Source organism: Vipera berus, assembly GCF_964194415.1.
Source record: "Vipera berus genome assembly, chromosome: 5".
NCBI classification, from domain to species: Eukaryota; Metazoa; Chordata; class Lepidosauria; order Squamata; family Viperidae; genus Vipera; species Vipera berus.
Window position 1 is genome coordinate 64,006,362 of NC_138207.1, and position 18,938 is coordinate 64,025,299.

At 36.8% G+C, this 18,938-nt stretch overlaps 1 protein-coding gene across 1 annotated transcript in view; it reads left to right on the top strand.

Annotated features, from left to right (window-relative positions):
* Window positions 1-1,405: 1,405 nt before the first annotated feature.
* Window positions 1,406-18,938, top strand: part of FANK1 (fibronectin type III and ankyrin repeat domains 1) — a gene marked incomplete at its 5' end in the record, with an annotated part of 39,901 nt that continues 22,368 nt past the window's right edge. Inside the window, 4 exons of the mRNA XM_081330019.1 lie at window positions 1,406-1,427; window positions 9,144-9,315; window positions 13,870-13,994; window positions 17,207-17,288. Of these exons, the coding sequence (XP_081186145.1) occupies window positions 1,406-1,427; window positions 9,144-9,315; window positions 13,870-13,994; window positions 17,207-17,288 (401 nt within the window). The remainder of the gene's footprint in view (window positions 1,428-9,143; window positions 9,316-13,869; window positions 13,995-17,206; window positions 17,289-18,938) is intronic.

Below are 18,938 nucleotides of genomic sequence, written 5' to 3' on the forward strand. Positions count from 1 at the left end.
CTGTTGTGCCTCCCTTTTGCCAAAAACCTGTTTCTCGATTCCTATGAAAAAGTGACTACAGAAGGTAGTAGTGACTGATTGTGAAGGGTATTGTGACTGATTGTGAAGAGGGTCACTTAATCTCAATTCCGTGGTTTTTATCACATGATGCAAAATGTTTGATAAATATAACAATCTTTAGTTTGGTGTCAAACATTAAAAAATAACAATCAAGGATTGCAAGCTGAGCTTTTTGGGATTTGAGAGGCAAATTATGATTTCACTGCAGTGTTTAATATGAAACATCTGGAATCAGATCCAGGATTTAAACGGTTTCCCCAATGTCTTTTTCAGGAACTGAGTGGTCCCTGAAACCTGCACATATGAAATTATTTCTGGCCCAGGCCAACCACTGAATTCCAGAATTCCTTGAAATCAGGTCTTCTCAAAAGTTTGCAAGAAACCAAGGAACGTTCAAGTAAGCAATATTCCTATTTTATACATTCCTGCTATCTCGCTATCTCCGTTCATTCCGCCGGGACCTGAAGACCTGGCTCTTCGAGCTCTCTGGCCCAGGCTGAGAATTTTTTTAATTTTAAATTTTAACTGGGTTTTATTTTTTTTCAGGGTTTTATTTAATCTTTTTTAAATTTGTTTTAACGTTTGTATTGATTTTCTTTTAAATACCCTGTAAACCGCCCTGAGTCCTTCGGGAAAGGGCGGTATATAAATCGAAATAAATAAATAAAATAAATAAAAATAAAAAATTTCTTGCTGCCCTTGGATATACACAACACAGCCTCTTAAAAACAGACACATCAAAATACCGATGCGGGAACCTTCGTAACGCTGTGAAAAATCCTTCCCCTCGCTAAAAAATAACCTTCGACTGTTCCGATGGTCTCCTGACTCGGTTGTTTCCTGAAACAGGAAGGCAACTCGGAACTGCAAAAAGGGGACAGCTTCGAGTCCGAAACTCGACTGTTCCGATGGTCTCCTGACTCGGTTGTTTCCTGAAACAGGAAGGCAACTCGGAACTGCAAAAAGGGGATAGCTTCGAGTCCGAAACTCGACTGTTCCGATGGTCTCCTGACTCGGTTGTTTCCTGAAACAGGAAGGCAACTCGGAACTGCAAAAAGGGGACAGCTTCGGCTCCGAAACTCCCAAGCGGAGTTTTCTCGCGACAAAAGACTCGATTCTTTTATCTAAAAAGGACCACTTTTCCCCCAGTTGGCATTCCGGTTAACTGTACGTGGCGACGAATTTCGGGGTAAACGCCCGTCCCCCCCCCCGCCTCCGCAACTTCTCTTTCTCCCATCCCGCCCAAAGATCAATCTGTGAGCTGCGCGCCTAATTGGGCCGTTACGTTGTTATGGCAACTGGACGCCGGCGCGGCCTGGTAGACTGGAGTAAGCTCTGAAGGCGGATGCTCATGGAGCCGGGGATAGGTGAGGGAGAAGGGAACGGAAAAAGAGGGAGCCGGATGGCTGAGGAGGAGGGAGACGGGGGAGAGCCCCTTGGGGCAGAGAGAGGGAGCGGAGGGCTGTCCTGGAGACCCAGAAAGAGAAGCCCCGAAGGCTTCTTGGAAAGTTGAGCGCGGGAACTTGGGAGCTAACGCAGTCTAAAGTTGCTGAGCCGGAGAAGAGCGCGTTCAGAAGGGGCGCGCGCAGAGTGTGTAGATCCCCGGTGCCAACTTCTCTCCAGAAAGGGGAAAAATAAAAATAAAAATTACACACCGCATGGAAAAGGAGAGAGGACAGCTTTTTCTGGAAGGGTATAAAGGGAAACTAAGGGACGCGGTGGCTCAGTGGGTTAGGATGCTGAGCTTGTCGATCGGAAGGTCGGCAGTTTGGCGGGTCGAATCCCGAGTGCCGCGTAGCAGAGTGAGCGCCTGTTACTCGTCCCAGCTTCTGCCAACCTAGCAGTTCGAAAGCACGTAAAAATGCAAGTAGAAAAATAGTGACCACTACGGTGGGAAGGTAACAGTGTTCCGTGCACCTTTGGTGTCTAGTCATGCCGGCCACATGACCACGGAGATGTCCTGGACAAGCGCTGGCTCTTTGGCTTTGAAACGGAGATGAGCACCGGCCCCTAGAGTTGGAAACAACTAGCGCGCATGTGCGGGGGAACCTTTACCTTTATAAAGGGAAACTAGTGTACAGGTAGTCCTGGACTTAGGACCACAGTTGAGTCCAAAATTTCTGTTGTTATTTGTTAAGTGAGTTTTGCCCCGGGTTACGACCTTCCTTGCCACCGTTGTTAAGCGAATCCCTGCAGTTGATAAGTCATTAAGTGAATCTCGCTGCCCCATTGGCTTTGCTTGTCAGAAGGGTGCAAAAGGGGATCACACAACCCTGGGACAAAGCAATGGTCATAAATATGAACCAGTTGCCAGGCATCTGCATTTTGACCACATGATGGTTGGGGATGCCGCATAGGCCATCTCTGTGAAAACGGTCATAAGTTGCATTTTTCAGAGCCATTGTAACTTTGAACGGTCATTAAATGAACTGTTGTAAGTCAAGGACTACCTGTATTGTATTCCTTTGGGAGTAAGAGACCCTGGAATGGGTGCAAAATTTGTCCTTTAAGAAGAAAGGGCAGAAGGAGGAAAGGCTGGTACAAATTGTCATCTTTTTTTTTCTTTCTCTCTCTGGTAAGATTTTCTCTGCAATCCATATGGAGGTGCAGTGAGAAACAAATGGGATTCTGCCAGTGAAAAGTTGGCAATCCTCTGAAGTCATAACCCTGTGGGATGCTTGGATCCTGTGTGCCTTGACTTTAATATTCCAGATCCAGAACAGTAGAACAAGCAATTATTTGCCCCATGTGTATCTTGATGTATAGGAATGTTTTAGCTCCAAATGGATCTCCATTCTGAAATAGAAGATACAATCTTAAGAAAAGGGGGCCTGTTGATTTAAACTGAAACAAATGGGTCAAGTTGAAGTGAGGAAGAAGCAGAGCCTGATGATATTTCATGGATCCCAGGAACAAGAAGAATATGATAGTGTTGGTTTAAGGAGAAGCATTCAGAATAGGAGTCCAGTAAAACACGAGTATTTTTCTTAGAATGAGAAAATAGAAAATGTACGAAAATTGGATGATGGAATTGCAAGGAACAGATATTAAAGTTATAGTAGGGAATAGATGGTCATTAGTGCTGAAATCCTATAGTGTAAGGAATTGGAGAAACTTTTTAAGAGTTTTTGCAAGATATTTTTTAACAGTTGAATGATATATAAAGCTCTAACATAACTTTACAATCAACAGATAGAGGACGTTTGAATTCTGTTAATTTTTTCTTTGGAAAGATTATTAACAAAAAATAGTCATTAAAGTAATTTGAGAAAATTAGAATTTTAAAATTTTTTGATAATGTGCCTTTGAAACTTAGAAATGTAATTCTTTGCCAGAGTTCTGCACTTGCCCTAGTAGTATCTGTAAATGTCTTTCTGGTTTTCTCTGTTAAAATTTGCAATTTCAGAAATGTTTTCTATCAAATACATACATACATACATACATACATACATGAAATAAATATGCCTCCCATGTTCCCAATAAGACAACCCTGGGTGGTTTACAGGTCATAAAAAGATAGAAAAGCAATTAAAAATTTAAAACTATGCAAAAAAAAACAACAACCCAGAGCTAGATGGCACAGGGATGAGATCTTATTCTGTCAACCACCTCCGACGGTGAGCGCCCCCTTTGTGGCCGCAAGCCAATTGGCAAAACCAAATTTTAATACCCTTCTGGGAAGCCAAAAAGGTGGGAGCAGTTTTTACATCCAGTGATAGTGCTTCACATACCCGTGCATCAACAATACCTGATTGTTCATTCCACTACAGCAGCACAACCAACACAAGATATGACAAGAATAACTATCATACACCCAAAACTTCTCAGAAACAACCAACAGACTATTATAACCATATGGCATCATTGTAGCACACAAACCAATTAAAGACCTCCAAAACATCTTAATGTAAACCAAAAGACCCAGCAGCCCAAGAATTAAAAACACCTTCTACAACATATGGTGTAGGGACTGTAAAGCCACTATGTAGGAGAGACAGGCAGAAGACTAGCAGAGTCTAGCATCCATGAATACTAGCTAGCAGTAATGAAAACTTAATCTCAGAACATATGAACAGACTCAACCACAATTTCAGCTAGGGAACTGTGGGCAATCTAGGCCAATCCAAATCCCCAAACATTAGAGAATTCCTGGATGTGTGGCGTTCAGACAAATAAGTTATCAATAGAACATAGAAATAAACCATATTAAAACATCATTCAAAAGAGATAACAGAAAGCCAAGAAGGAAACGAAAAGACTAAAACACATAGCACCCAGATAAGCAAGGATTAACACCAGGCAAAAAAAATCAAGTAGAACAGAGGTTCCCAACCTTTTGGGCACCAGGGACTGGTTACGTGGAGAGAGGTTTTTCCGTGGACCAGAGGGGCATGGTTTTGTGTGCTACCTGCATCCCATGGATGAGGTTTTGCTTGTTTGTGCGGCCCAGTTGCTGGCATGCTGCGGCCCTGTACCAATTCATGGACCGGGGGTTGGGGACTCCTGAAGTAGAAAATAAAACCTTAATGAAGGAACTACCAAGGAGAAAACTACGTTCCCACCAATCCTGGCAGGGCAAGTTATTGAACATAAACAGAGCAAGCCCATACCAGCACTGACATGTTCCGTAGTTGAATAATAAAACATTTACAAGCAAACAAGTTCAGAGAGCACCAAAGATTCCACTTTTATAAATGACTCCATATTGGGGGCATTTGCAGAGCTTTGTATGAATTACAATTACCCACTAGAACAGAAGTCTGTTTAGAATACCTATGACGTGCTTTTAAATATGTCTACAAGCAGGATAAAGTGGGAAATACCTGTCTCAAAATAATCAAGAGAAATGCAATGGAGGGAGTGAATAATATGTTAAATCATAAGACTAGGTTATGGTGATTGGGTTCTGTGACTCACGCTGATATCATAGTGGCAGGCCATATATATACTGTAGATATATAGAGAGAGTAGATTTCTCAATTCAGGGAACATGATGGTTATTCCATGTAAGTAGTGCTCTACCAGCATTCAAAGAGTTTAAAGGTTATCTTTCATTTGTTACCCCTATTACAAGATGGAGGAACAGTGAAATATTAATATGTCTTTGTTCTCTTTTGGTTACATTTGCTATGTCAGCTCTTTATTTTTGCTTCATGAGTTTTACTTTCCCTCAGGACAAGATAAAGGAGACCCTGAATTAAGTAATTCTTCTTAAAGTAATTGCTTTCAATAATTAAAGCAGATTACTGAAAAGAAAGTCAATTTTATTTTATTTTTCATTATTCATAAGTTTTAAATGTTTCCAGAGAAGCTAAAGTAAACTACAAAATTGACTCTGCAACAAGAGATTATAAGGTTAGCTGATGGGAACTTTGGCTGATTTAATATTTTTTTCATTATTAAAAAAATATAAACAGTTCACTAGAAAACATAGTTTATAGAATTAGATGACCCTCTTCTTTTCTTTCTTTTAAAAGACATGTTCTTATGATAGGTCTATATAATTATTTATGTATGTATAATAATTATGCAGCTGTCTTGCTTACTCAAATTACTATGAAATCTCATTTTTACAGGGTAATTGAGGGGAGAGAATTTTGTTATTCATGAATAGTCCATTAAATTGGAGGATGTCATCTTTGCAAGATGACATAAATAACTTAATTGTATCATCTGTATAACAGCAGTATGCAAAGGTGTAAGCTCCTGCAGAATTTGATATGTTGCATGTAAAAAAATCATTTCTAGACATATCCAGTTAATCAAATTTCACACTCTGTGGGTTTCTGAGCACTGAAAATATTGTTAACTTTTTAAAAACAAAACAATAAATATTGGCATAATCATACAATAATAATGTTTCTGTTTCGTGTTTTAATGTAACTGTGATGTCATAAAGCTTCATGTTGGTCAAAATTGTAAAATGAATATACTATACCAGAGGACTCCAACCTTTTGGGCACCAGGGACCGGTGTGTGGTTTCATGTGCTGTTTGCATCCCATGGATGGGGCTTTGCTTTTTTGTGCAGACTGGTTGCTGGCATGCCGTGGCCTGGTACCAGTCCACAGACCGGGGGTTGGGGACGCCTGTACTATACTGTATCTAAATTGAATCTAAACCCTGCCATCATTTTTATAGCATCCAGTATTTTGTTTTGCACTTATTTTTTTTATAACCGGGCTATTCATACAAGCATATATTGAAACTTTTTTAAAAAATCACTATAAAATCAGATAATTACTTCCAAGCTAATGCTATGTTTGATTTTAGCTAAAAGGCCAAGAAGCTAATTTAAATAAGAGATAATATAGGGTTTCCAAGTTTCCTCCAGCTATGTTTTTGCATTTCTCAGATTAATCAGACAAGCACAAATTCATCTTGACATTATTTCATCACTTTTGCACCATCTCTATAGCAGTAAATAGTTTAGAATTTTTATCTGCTTCTACTATACAATTCTTCAAAGCACGGAACCTTTCTACTAGCTAGTGAAAAATGAGCTAATTGATCTGTAGTTTGTTGAAAATAGAAATCTTAACTTTCATTAGATAAAATTTAATATTTTCTTAGATGTAATCTTAGAAGATTTAAAGCCAATTACAGTTCTTCATGCTTACAGTTTGACATGAGATTTTGGTGTGTTACAGGTTTCTGCTCTGTCTTTCACATTTCAGCCCATTTCAGAGGAAGGTTTTTGGAGCTTGCTTCATTTTGGTGTGAGATTATCACATGTTATTTTCCTGCTGCCCTTTCCTGAGTTTTAACTGCCTTACCTACCACATGATTACTTAAGAGAGGGGTGGTCATTTGCTTTAGGATCAGTGCCTGACCTATCAGCGAGAAACAGAAAACAATCTAATGATAGTAGTAATATTACTGGAAGATACGAGGTTCAAAAATTACAACCTGTTTTTTTTAGTAAGCAAGACAATTACAAAGTTATTGTAAGTATCTAAATCCCAACCTTTAATTTGGGAGTTTGAATAGTTTAAGGATAGAAATGCATCGGCAGGCAGACTATACTCCGACTGATATACAGATTGGCAAGAAGAATTGAATAGCCCATTCCCCCTTTCTCCTGTCACTATAGCTAGATTGGCTTTTACAATTTATGGAGTGATAATATCTTTCTAAGACAAAAATTCAAGGATCAGCTTATCTGTGGATGGGCATATGCATGAGTATATATGAGAAATACAGGTACTTTTAAAAAATACATATTTTATTCATATTTTTTATAAATATACATTTCATAAGTGCCTGATAACACACTGTCTGGGTCTTATCTTAATCACATGTAGTAAAATCCTAATCTCCTACCTGTCTTTCCAGCCATTGGTAAAATACATCCCGTATTTGAAAATACTGTCTATCTTCTTTTTCTTTAATCTTCAATGTGAGCCTGTCCATTTCTGCACATTCCAGTATTTTCTTGATTACATCATCTTCAGAAGGCATTTTTTTCATTTTTCCAATTCTGCGCATACTTTTAAAAAAGTATTACTATAATACTGGTGGGTAAGCCCATCCCAGATAAGCCAAACCCAATATTTGGGATGCATTTTGGCATCTAAAATTCTTGGCTTAAACAAGCATATACTGTACATTCACTATATGTATGTAGGTAAGTATGCAGTGTGCGGTTGAGCATTATCGTGAACCAAAACCACACCGGAAGTCAGCATGCCCCGATGCTTGTTTTGGATGTCTTGTCTGAGTTTTTGCAACATTTCACATTAGACGTCTGAACTGATGGTCGAACCACACTCCATGAACTTCACTGACATTTTCACATTTGGCAGGATTTTCTATGGTACCACTTCCGGTATGGTGTTGGTTCACGATAATGCTCACCTGCATACCGCTAGACACATCCAAGGACTTTTGAAGCAACTCTGTTGAGATGTTTTTAATCAACCCCACCCCCATAGCCCAGATTTGGCGCTGAGCAACTACTACTAAGGAATTTGAAACCTTGTAGGACATTATGACAAGTGCCTCAATTTGAATGGTGATTATGTCAAAAAGTAATGTAATGTTGTAGTTTTCTAATGCGTATAATAGTTCTGTATCTGCGTGTGTCTGCAGATTCCATTGCAATTTTATTGCACAGCTAACTTAGGTGATCCACTGTTTCTTCATCTTTTTTGCAGAGGTTCTATCTGTCTTCCCAAATCTGGCTTTATATGTATGTGTTTTTAAAGTCTGGACTTGTGAAAAACCACCTTAGGAACTAATACTACAGTAAATTTCAGATTAGCCTAATCTATGGTTAGGCAGCAAAATGATTATCGTATTTATTTGTTCTAGGAGTGGTATTTTTCTTATTTTATCTTAGGAATCTTATTTTATCTTTTCTTTAGAACTCACACAAGCCTTGTTAACCTTATGTATTGTGATTAATTTTATATTCTTTGTCAGTGTATAGGGAACTTAATTAACCATTGCTAGTCCATTATATTGCTGGGTTTGTACTTTGTTTCTTAGAAAATATGGGAAATAAAAAATATTTTAATCTGATGTACGAATTTATTTATTTATTTATTTATTTAATTGGATTTGTATACCGCCCTTTCCCGAAGGACTCAGGGCGGTTTACAGGGAATTAAAACAGGAAATACAAAAATTAAAAACAATTTATTATATTATATATAATACATTAGAGGTGTTTGAAATCAGAATAAGAAGGTTGGTGAAAATTCAGTATGTCTTAGCCTGTCCTTTTCTTCCCCTACAATAAATCTAGCAGTATATTTAAATTTTCAGAATCAAGGGATGGTGTCTGCTGGATAATAATAATAATAATAATAATAATAATAATAATAATAATAATAATAATAATAATAATGCAGCATGAAATTCTGTTCCTATTGGCACTGAAATAAAAAGTTAAAACTCTTTTTAAAAGGTTTAAAAGCATAAGGCTTTTTTGAAGCAAACAACCTATTCTGCTGCTATTTTATATTGCTTTTAGTGAGTTACTCTCATTTATTTTAATTTATAGTCTGATTTTTTTCAGTTGTTGAAAGTTGTTTGTATATATTGTCATACTAAATTAATTTTGATGTGGTTCCTTTGTAGGAAGACATTCTAGAGTAAAGCCACCCCCTCCAGTTGTAGGCCATGTGAGCCATCATAATATTGAACTGAGTTGGGACTTGGAAGAACAGCGAAAAGGTCCTCAAGAGCAATGGCTAAAATTTTCAGTTGAAGGAGAAGATCCTAAGCTTCATAAATATGGTCTGATTTACACGTAAGTTCATTTCTACCATTTTGTTTCTAAAAGTAAAAAAAAGGCTGAGCTTGCAAGACTAATTCAACTGACATAACTCCCAGATCAGTTTCTGAAATCAATTCTTAGATGTAATTGCAATGTTACTAGAATACAGTATTAAGTTCTTTGGATTGCAGAACTATGTCACTACTTTTTATGTAATTCAGTGGGATATTTGAAATGAAATGTAATAACAGATGGATCAACTACTACCAAGGGGTTTATTGCATGGGAATGTGCAAGCTTATCTTTTATTTTCTTTCTTATTTTGGTATAACTAAGTTCTTACAGCATTGTACTGTTTGTCTATCTGTTCATATACACCCAATCTTTTCACTTACATAAGAACTGTAGATAGCTTACAACAATTTAATATGAAATATAAAGAATGACAGTATAATGAATATAATTAGTTAAGAGTAGGACCAAAGTTACATTTTTACAATTTTCCTAAATACTGGGAATCAAATCAATGAAACATTCATAGTCTTCAAAAGATCACTTTGGAAAAGGATTTTGCACATATACTAGTTATTGCTAAATGGTTCTTTGTAAGTGCTTCTCTGATAGAAGAGAATATTTGTAGCTCAGGGTGGGGCCTTGGTGCTCTCTGAGCTTGGTGGTTTTCTTGCAGACATTTCATTACCGGTGCACTGATGATGTTACCTAGTTTGGTAATGAAACGTCTGTAAGAAAAACACCAGACTTAAAGAGCACCAAGGACCCCCCAGTATTTTTCCTGCTGATATAAGTAATTGGACAGGTTCACAGAGGGAGATGTAGTCTCAATAGATTTTCATGCCCTGAGCTATTAGCTAACACCTTAAATTGTGTCAAATAAGCAATTGGCAGGCAGTGCAGACCTTTTTATACGGGCACCATGTATTCTTCTACCTTGCACCATTTGATAACATGAATACTGCATTTTGTATTGATTGTAATTCTCAGGAACTATTAAAGCTTAGTTTTCAATAGAGCATGTTGCAATTGTCAAGAGAAAAATTAAAGTAGAGATCACTGTCGCAAATCTTATTTGTTCTGGAAATGTCCCTATAACTTGCAACTCCAGTGACAATAGGAGTTGTTCTTTCTGGAAGAGTGCAACTACAGTATGTCCCAAGTAGTCTTTTGAGCAGCATCTTTCTCTTAATTAGATTTCATTCCCATTCGGGTTAAACAATGTAAAGACCGATACTGTAGAAAAATAAAAGCGATAGAAAGCAGTAGACTTGCAGAAAGTGAAAGATGGCACCCATTTCAAAGCTCTAAATGACCTTCTCCAACAGGTTCATGCAAATATGGAATTGTATGGGGAAAGATAAAATTCTAGTGAAACTGACTCCAGTGACCATCACCATCAAATGACCACTCTAAATCATGCTTGATGGTATCAAAAACTTGATTGGAAGACCTAGCCAAATTATATTTTTCCCACCTGGTTTTTCAACATAGATCATGTACCTAGGTGACCAAAAGGAGTCTCATCACTATAACTCAAATCAAAAGCCTTATTGAAATAGATCCAGATAATCAGCTTTATCCAAATACATCGACAGTAGAAGTGCCAGAGATGACTTTCTCAATCATTTTATCCAAGAATTGAATGTAAGAAATTTTCTTATAATTATAGTGATTTTATAGTCTTTTTAAGGGAGGGATTTTTCAATAAAGGACTTGTAACAATCCATTTAACCATTAAGCAGCCACAAACACTTTCTGCACTCAGGAAGGCACTGATCATATTTCTTAACTATAGAGTGAATCCCAACCTGATCAATTTAATCAGCCAGAAAGGCAAATGTCAAGCAGTTGGGTAGCTCACATTTCTATATATGACTTGTTCTCATCCTCAATATATACACATGTCAAGTTCAGTGGCAAAACCTCAGCAGAATCTTGCAAACACTTGGCATAACTTAATAAGTTAATAAGCTTGTATTCATCTTAAGACTGTTCAACGATATGACAGTGCTAAAAAAGAATCTTTGTTGCATTCTAGGAAATCACTGAAACAGTTGATTGCCATCTGTTAGGATGAAAGATCATTTCCTTTCTTATCCTTATTGTAATTTAATTCGAATGTTTCTTTCTCCTACACTTCCCATGATTTAGAGCAGAGTTTCTCAAATATTTTCATGCAGCAGAACCTGTTTATTTATTTTTTTTAAAAAAAAATTCCAGAACCTTTGATCAAGAGAAAAAGCTTTGGTAATAGAAAATTAGCAGCTTTTAAATGAATTTTTATTTCTGGACTTCTTCTGTCATGGTACTCCATGAAGTTCTCAGAGAACCCTAAAATACTGTGGAACACAATTTAAATCCTAATTTAGAGGATGGAGGGAGGTTGTCTTTTTCTTATCTGCCTTGAAGCTAGGCAACGATTGGCTGTTGCTATAACTATAATATTTTCTTGAGAAATGTTGACTCAACTTCTACAGCAAGCAGAAAAGAATCCATATGTTACAGACAGGTGCAAAAATTAACTATTTTTGACCAATCCAATCCCAGCACTAGTCCAAGCCATAGAGAATTCAGTATATGTTGTTTGCAAAGAAAGATGAAAATTGCTCTAACTATTCCAACCTCTAATATCTTTATGGAGAACATATTCCAGAATATGGTAAAGTACTGCCATTGTGTTTGGTGCAGGTGCAGTGGGTGCAGAGAAATAAATCCTTTTTGCTGCATTTGCTACAATTGAGTGTGAATTCAGATGGGTCTTATATAGATCTTAAATTAGTGGGTAAATTGATCCATCTTAGAGCTCTTCCACTTAGGCTATAACTCTCTATCTTTATTAGTTCCATAGAAAATCAAGTTGCTGACTTAACTCTGCTAGAGGAAAGATAGATAGAAGTTACTGTATCAATTACCTGGGCCAGCTCTCTGTTCCATAGAACAGCCAGATTTTGAACAGTATCAGTGACAAGTCAAATGAGAAATTTCTCAAGCCCATTCAGAAAATTATTCATTCCTTTCAGGTATATGGTCAGAATATTTCTATCAATGAATAATATTTATTTGGTCAATGACCAGCAAAATTTAAAAGAACAAAACAAACAGATGTTTTAGTACAGATGTTAAAGACTCCCAGGACAATAAATCTTGAATAGTTCACTGCCATTCAAAAGATTGCTTTGGATGCCTCAGGAAAAGATTGTTGTGCAGCTGGTGAACAGTACATAAACAGTATCAGAGTACAATACAAGTCATGGATCGTGGTTGCAAACACTGAGATTTCTAGATAGTTGGGTAGAACCTCTAGTCAATGGAATAAGTAGACTCCTACCCTCAGAGCTAGCCTATTGCATCACGGGTAAACTTAGAAGAGAATACTGAGACAGATTAACTCCTCCCTCTTTCAATCAGGCCTTATACAATATTTAGAGACTATTTTCAGCCAGGATTAAATTTGGATAATAGATGCTTTATGGACAAGTAACCTGACATTAAAAAATAGGTCCTTTAGATTAGAGACTAACAGTTTGGCCTGCCCTCTGAACTTCCTTAAGGGCTGCCCAAAGACACATTCCCCTTTGAAGTTGCTCTTTTAATGCCTTCACAGAAAAGCATCATTCCTTTAGGGATAGATTATGATGTCTTGCAGCAGGGCAGACCTTCAGTAGTTCTGGTTCCTTCTTTTGTTTCTCTGGAGTTTGATTACATTTGAGGAAATAGTAGAAGGTTGTCACAGTTAAGTTGATACTGTCGTGACCACTCTAGAGGCAATTTTCATATTAGATATTATCCACTATTTTCTACATTTGGAAATTTATCATATGGAGGGAAAGTGAGAGAGAGCATGAAGTTATTTTGCTTATCAGTTTTGGCCTAACTGCTGTTACTAGCTTTGTTTTAAATTATAATGGGGTTTTCTTTGGAAGATTCTTTGGAGAATTTTTCACTAGGTGGCAGAATTAGACTGTTTCAGTATTCCCTTTTACATCATTTATCAAACTAGCCATCTTACACCATCAACAGTATTTTAAGTTTAAATTATTCTGAAAGGTCTAAGAAACAGTCATAGGAAGATTTTTATTTAATGAAGTAGTAGCACATGGCAGTTTGGGTGGTATTCTGATGTCCTGGTCTAATCCTAGTGCACTCCATTAGAATAGTCAGCCTTGTCTTTTCATCCTTGTAAATATGTTGTAAGTATATATCTGATGACACTTCTGCTGATATTCTGACTCTTGTTCAGTTCTTGCATCTCTGATGTTTTTTACCTCTGCATAGTTTAAATATTTATGCACGAATGGGTTTATTCTGCACTTGTCTTGCAGTCATCACATGATAACATTGGATATATATTTGAATATGCAGGTAGTTCATTGATCCATAATAAAGAAAAATAGTATGTATATTTTTAAAAATGGATTAACTTACCCACAAAATGATTATTTTCTTCGGCAGCATTGTCATCCATAGGTATTAAATATCAGACATACTTAGTGATTAACAATGCTAATATGTTATTTTATTGTCTAAAATGTTAGAAAATAATTAGAAAAACTAAATTACTACCTTTTTTAGGGGATATGCCCGACAGCATGTTGTGGAAGGTCTTGAACCTAGAACAACGTACAGATTTCGACTTAAAGTCACAGATCCTGAAGGCGAATCTGTTTATAGTTCACCTATTTGTGTAACTACAACAAGTAAGGTCACAATATGTTAATAAAATGTTAAGCAAACAGTGTAGAAATATATGCAAAATGAAAACAGCTTTGGAAGGAAAGCAGCAGCTCATTCATTAAAATAAAGATATAGTACTGCTCTCATTTAAGCAGTCTCTTATTAGGGCTGTATTTTAGACTTATTCTGTATTTGCCATTCCTTATTATTATCTGATCTTTATCTTTATTTTTCACATTATTTAAAGATTTAGCTCCCCCAAATCAAAAATAAGAAAAATCTCATCAACCACATTCAAATTCTTCAGTATGGAAGAACAAGCAAGTTGTATTCCTCTTAAGTATGCCATTGGAATTACTTTCTACTTATACTTGCTGTAATATACAAAAAGATACAAAAGAAAAAAGGACTATGTTGTAAACAGGAGATAGGTAGAGTTGTATCCTCCCTCCTCTGTTGAGAAAGGGCTTTTCATTTTAACATAAATGGCTTCTTTTACCCTTCTTTCAAACCAGTGGTCCTCTCTGTCCAGACTTTAAGCAGTTCCAAAAAGATTCCACATCCATTTGCACTCTGATTCAGGTGACCTTGAGGACACAGATAAACCTCCAAGGGGCCTCAACACTCTCAGAGAGCTAATGACCTACCTTCAAAGTACTACTAACCAGATGACTGCAAGGAATATAAATCTTTCCATTCCTCAGTATTCACTCAGAACTGAAAATGCTTTTTGGATGAGAAGTGAAACATCTTCAAGAAAAAACAAAGCAAGTACAGTTGCTTTTGGAACAACCATGACCTGGATAACTTGAGAATCTCCATGGAGATTAGCTTAACTTGTAACTTGCATATGAAAGGTTCATAGTTCCATAGTTAGTAGCTGGTCATGTCTTTGATGCTATAATTTTGGTCCTCTACCTCAGTCAGTTTGATTTATATTTAGTCCATCTTGTGATGTCCATGTTTTGGCTGTTTGAAGACAATGTTAGCTGTAAAGAAGTCATTGGAGTAGAAGAAATTGATAAGGCGGTCTCCTTCATTTTGGTTTCCTAAGCCATTCAGTCCTTGAAACATGCCATGCACACCATTTTGTTAAGTTTTGTTCCGATGATGATCTTATTAACAATGACATTCACCAATGGAAGAAAGGCCTTTAGCTCCTCAGATGTTATCATGGAGTTATTTGAGACCTCCCAAAGCCTCGCTCTTGATGTGATGTTGTTTGGACAGCCATTCATAGAGAAGGTAACAGTGGTGTTAAATTGCCCTCGTTTGTAAGCAATCTGCCTAATATTGGACTGGTGGAGCCCCATCTTTTTGGAAATAGTTTGTAACTTTTCTGCAACTGTCTTCAGAAATTCCCTTTGGTTGAGCCATGACACACTTCCACAACTTGTGTCCAGACTTCAATAGTGAATATCCATAATTCTTTAAATGAGAAGCTCCCACATTCAATCTGATTATCTTCCTATTGATTCAAACACCTGACTCTAATTTTCGCCTTCAAATGAACTGATAGTTCTAGAGGTTTGCATTTTTTTTCTACACACAAATATGTAGAATTACATCATTTTCTTCAATAAATAAATGAACAAATATAGTGTTTTGACTCATTTGTAACCACCTGTTTCTAGTGCTCCATGCTGTCCTGACTGGATTCCTTCTGATTTCAGACCCTGTTCCTGATCAATCTCTTCATGCTAGGTCAGGCAGTTTAATGTGAATAAGCTATCTCCTTCCAGCCAGATTAGCTTGTCCAGATATCATATCACTTTTTGCAGCTTCATAGTGCCCCACATTCCTACCTGTCTCATAGTGAACCCCATGCTAGCGAATTGGAACCATATTTCCATTTGTAAAGCCCACCTACTGGGATTGATGAGACCCCAAAGCTTGACTAGAATAAAGGCGCATTGCAGCATAATAAAGGATAATTTAAAAAAATTAAATCTAATTTTAACTGATTAGTGCTTTTGTGAACATTATTCATTTTGTTGTTAGCTGCGAAGTCGTGTCCGACCCATCGCGACCCTATGGACAACATTCCTCCAGACCTTCCTGACTTCTACCATCTTCTGGAGTCCATTTAAGCTCACGCCTACTGCTTCAGTGACTCCATCCAGCCACCTCATTCTCTGTCGTCCCCTTCTTCTATTGCCCTCGATCTTTCCCAGCATTAGGCTCTTCTCCAGTGAGTCCTTCCTTCTCATTAGGTGGCCAAAGTATTTGAGTTTTAGCTTCAGGATCTGGCCTTCTAAAGAGCAGTCAGGATTGATCTCCTCTAGGACTGACCGGTTTGATCGCCTTGCAGTCCAAGGGACTCGCAGGAGTCTTCTCCAGCACCATAGTTCAAAGGCCTCAATTCTTTGGCGCTCAGCCTTTCTTATGGTCCAACTTTCACTGCCATACATTGCAACTGGGAAGACCATAGCCTTGACTATACGCACTTTTGTTGACAGGGTGATGTCTCTGCTTTTTAGTGTGCTGTCTATTAATTTCTTCATATTGTAGATAGCTGAGGTGGCATAAAAAATAACTGATTACTTAAGCACTTGACTGACTGGTTTTTAAATAGTGTTGAACCTGATAGATACTTGGATGGAAGATCATTAGGAAATAGTGGTGTTGAGGGCTTGAATGGGAAATCAAAAACATTCTAAAAGGTAGCATTAGCAAACCACTTCTGCATTATTGTCAGGAAAACTGAAGGGTTCCATTTATGTAAATATCCATGGGCTAGAGATTTTTCTGGCTCATAACTTTTATAACACTTATTAGTATTGTGCTTCAAAACCCAAAACAGTTATGTAAATACTGTCTGTTATCTATTATCATTTCTCTCTCTTTCCCCCTCTCTCATCTCTCATTTATATCTATCTATCTATCTATCTATCTATCTATCTATCTATCTATCTATCTATCTATCTATCTATCTATCTATCTATCATCTACCTACCTACCTACTAAATAAGCTATGTATATATGTTATACTATTTATTTATAAGTATTCATTTGGAAAAATGTTTCAAGAGTTTTAAAAATAATGTTCTTGCATTTCCTAATAGAAGACTTTGAGGTCATCTTTTAAACAATTCTTTTATTACTAAAACAGGAAGTTTTAAAGATATTCAAATGCTGCATTGAAACATGTGAAAGTTAAGAAATTATATGAGATTTTTAACAATTGACAAGAACACACAGTATAGACATTTTTAACTTCTTTTCTTTTCTTTAGGTGAGCCAATGAGTGGGGAACAGCTCCACCGTGCTGTAAGCAGGAATGATATAGATGATGTTATTCATATTCTTCAAGAAAGGTAAGAAAAGATTCGCACTTTATAACATATGTATATGAGTGATAGCTGATTAAAGATAATAATGAAAATTGGATGAGCTTCTAAATATTGAACTGCATTTCTTTTAAACCTATGGTAGTAACAAATTGTATAATTATATAATGGAACATTCTCATAACTTTGGCTTGGATTCAATAATGTTTCAGGTAATCCAAGAAAAATGCATCATCAGCAACGTGTGCTGCTAAAAAAGAGATTCCTCCAATACAGCAACAATGGGAAAAGATACAGTGCTGTCAGGCTCATCTACTAAAAATGCAAGATGCAGGACTCCCATTTCAGCATGGCGCAGCTAGCAATTAGACTTCTGTAAGAAATTAGTAGCCTATATTGCTTCTCAGCCAGTACAGAGATGCCAATAGAGCATGCAAGCTGTGTGTATCAAAGAATGAGCTGGGTCTATTTTAAATGTGTGTAATGATGGAGTTGGAAGTTATATAGTGCATAGGAAAGAAATGTCATATGGAACCAGAAGTAGGACAGACTTGAACCAGAGCATTTATTGCATTGGTGCTATAAGCGTCCTATATCATTGATCAGTTTTCTGAAAGAGAGTAGAGCTGAGAAGAAAATTGGAGCATAGCAGCACTTGGGAGAATATAAAAAAAAGACCTTATATATCTTCTGGTGTGGGAGAAAAAGTTGTCACAGACACTGCAATTCAATAGGGGGAAGTAGGGAGAGGAGTTCAAAGATCTTGAATAATCAGTTCTGTACCACTGTTTATCATGGTGGATGTTTGTTTTTTAAAGAAAAAAAAACATAATTGTAGCATTAGGCTGGGAGAAGCAGCCTGCTTATGTGGTAATACATGCAATGCTGTCTGTCATTCACTCTCATTAAGGGAGATAGTATATTGCTAAGATCTATCTGTTCTAGTCAGTTATCTTCTGAAGATCTGTATGGTCCTATATTGCCATTGGTTTTTGCAGTATGTTTTTGCTCTCTGTGCTGAACAGTAGTGGCACTTATTTGGAAAGAAGTTTAGTCCATGTACTATTTCTAGAAGTCATAATTTGAAAATATTTTGGCATTTAGTGGCTGGACTCCTGAAAGAACAGAAACATTTGTATTTGAATCTCAGCTGAGGAGGGGCAAAATTATTATTACTTGCTTGCTCTCTTGGAACTTGTTGAGAAACAATTACTAAATAGTGATTTACCACCAATAGATGGTATACCCCCATTGGCCACCAGTTTTAGAGAACAAGATTACATCTATCATAAAAGTCTGAAGAGCAGCAAAGCCCCTCCTATGAACTTTTCACTGCCCAGCCTATTTAAAAGATACCCTGTCTGGTGGGCTCGTCTCAGGGGGTTTATTCATTTGTATAAATAATAAGTGCCGCATCCTAGTTTGATTTTAGTTCCTATATTAGTAAAAATTAAAATTAAAAATATAATTTTAGTTCCTTTATACGAAAAAAGGAATGAAGAAGATCCTAACAACCATAGATATATTCACCAGTCTAATAGTTTTTGTGGCTAAAATATATGCCAGATTACTCTTGTATAGAGGAACTTGCCATATATTTTTATTCTGTTATATATGATCTTATTATTGTTCTGTGTTTATATTCTAATAGGTCTTGATGGCTAATCAAATTAATAA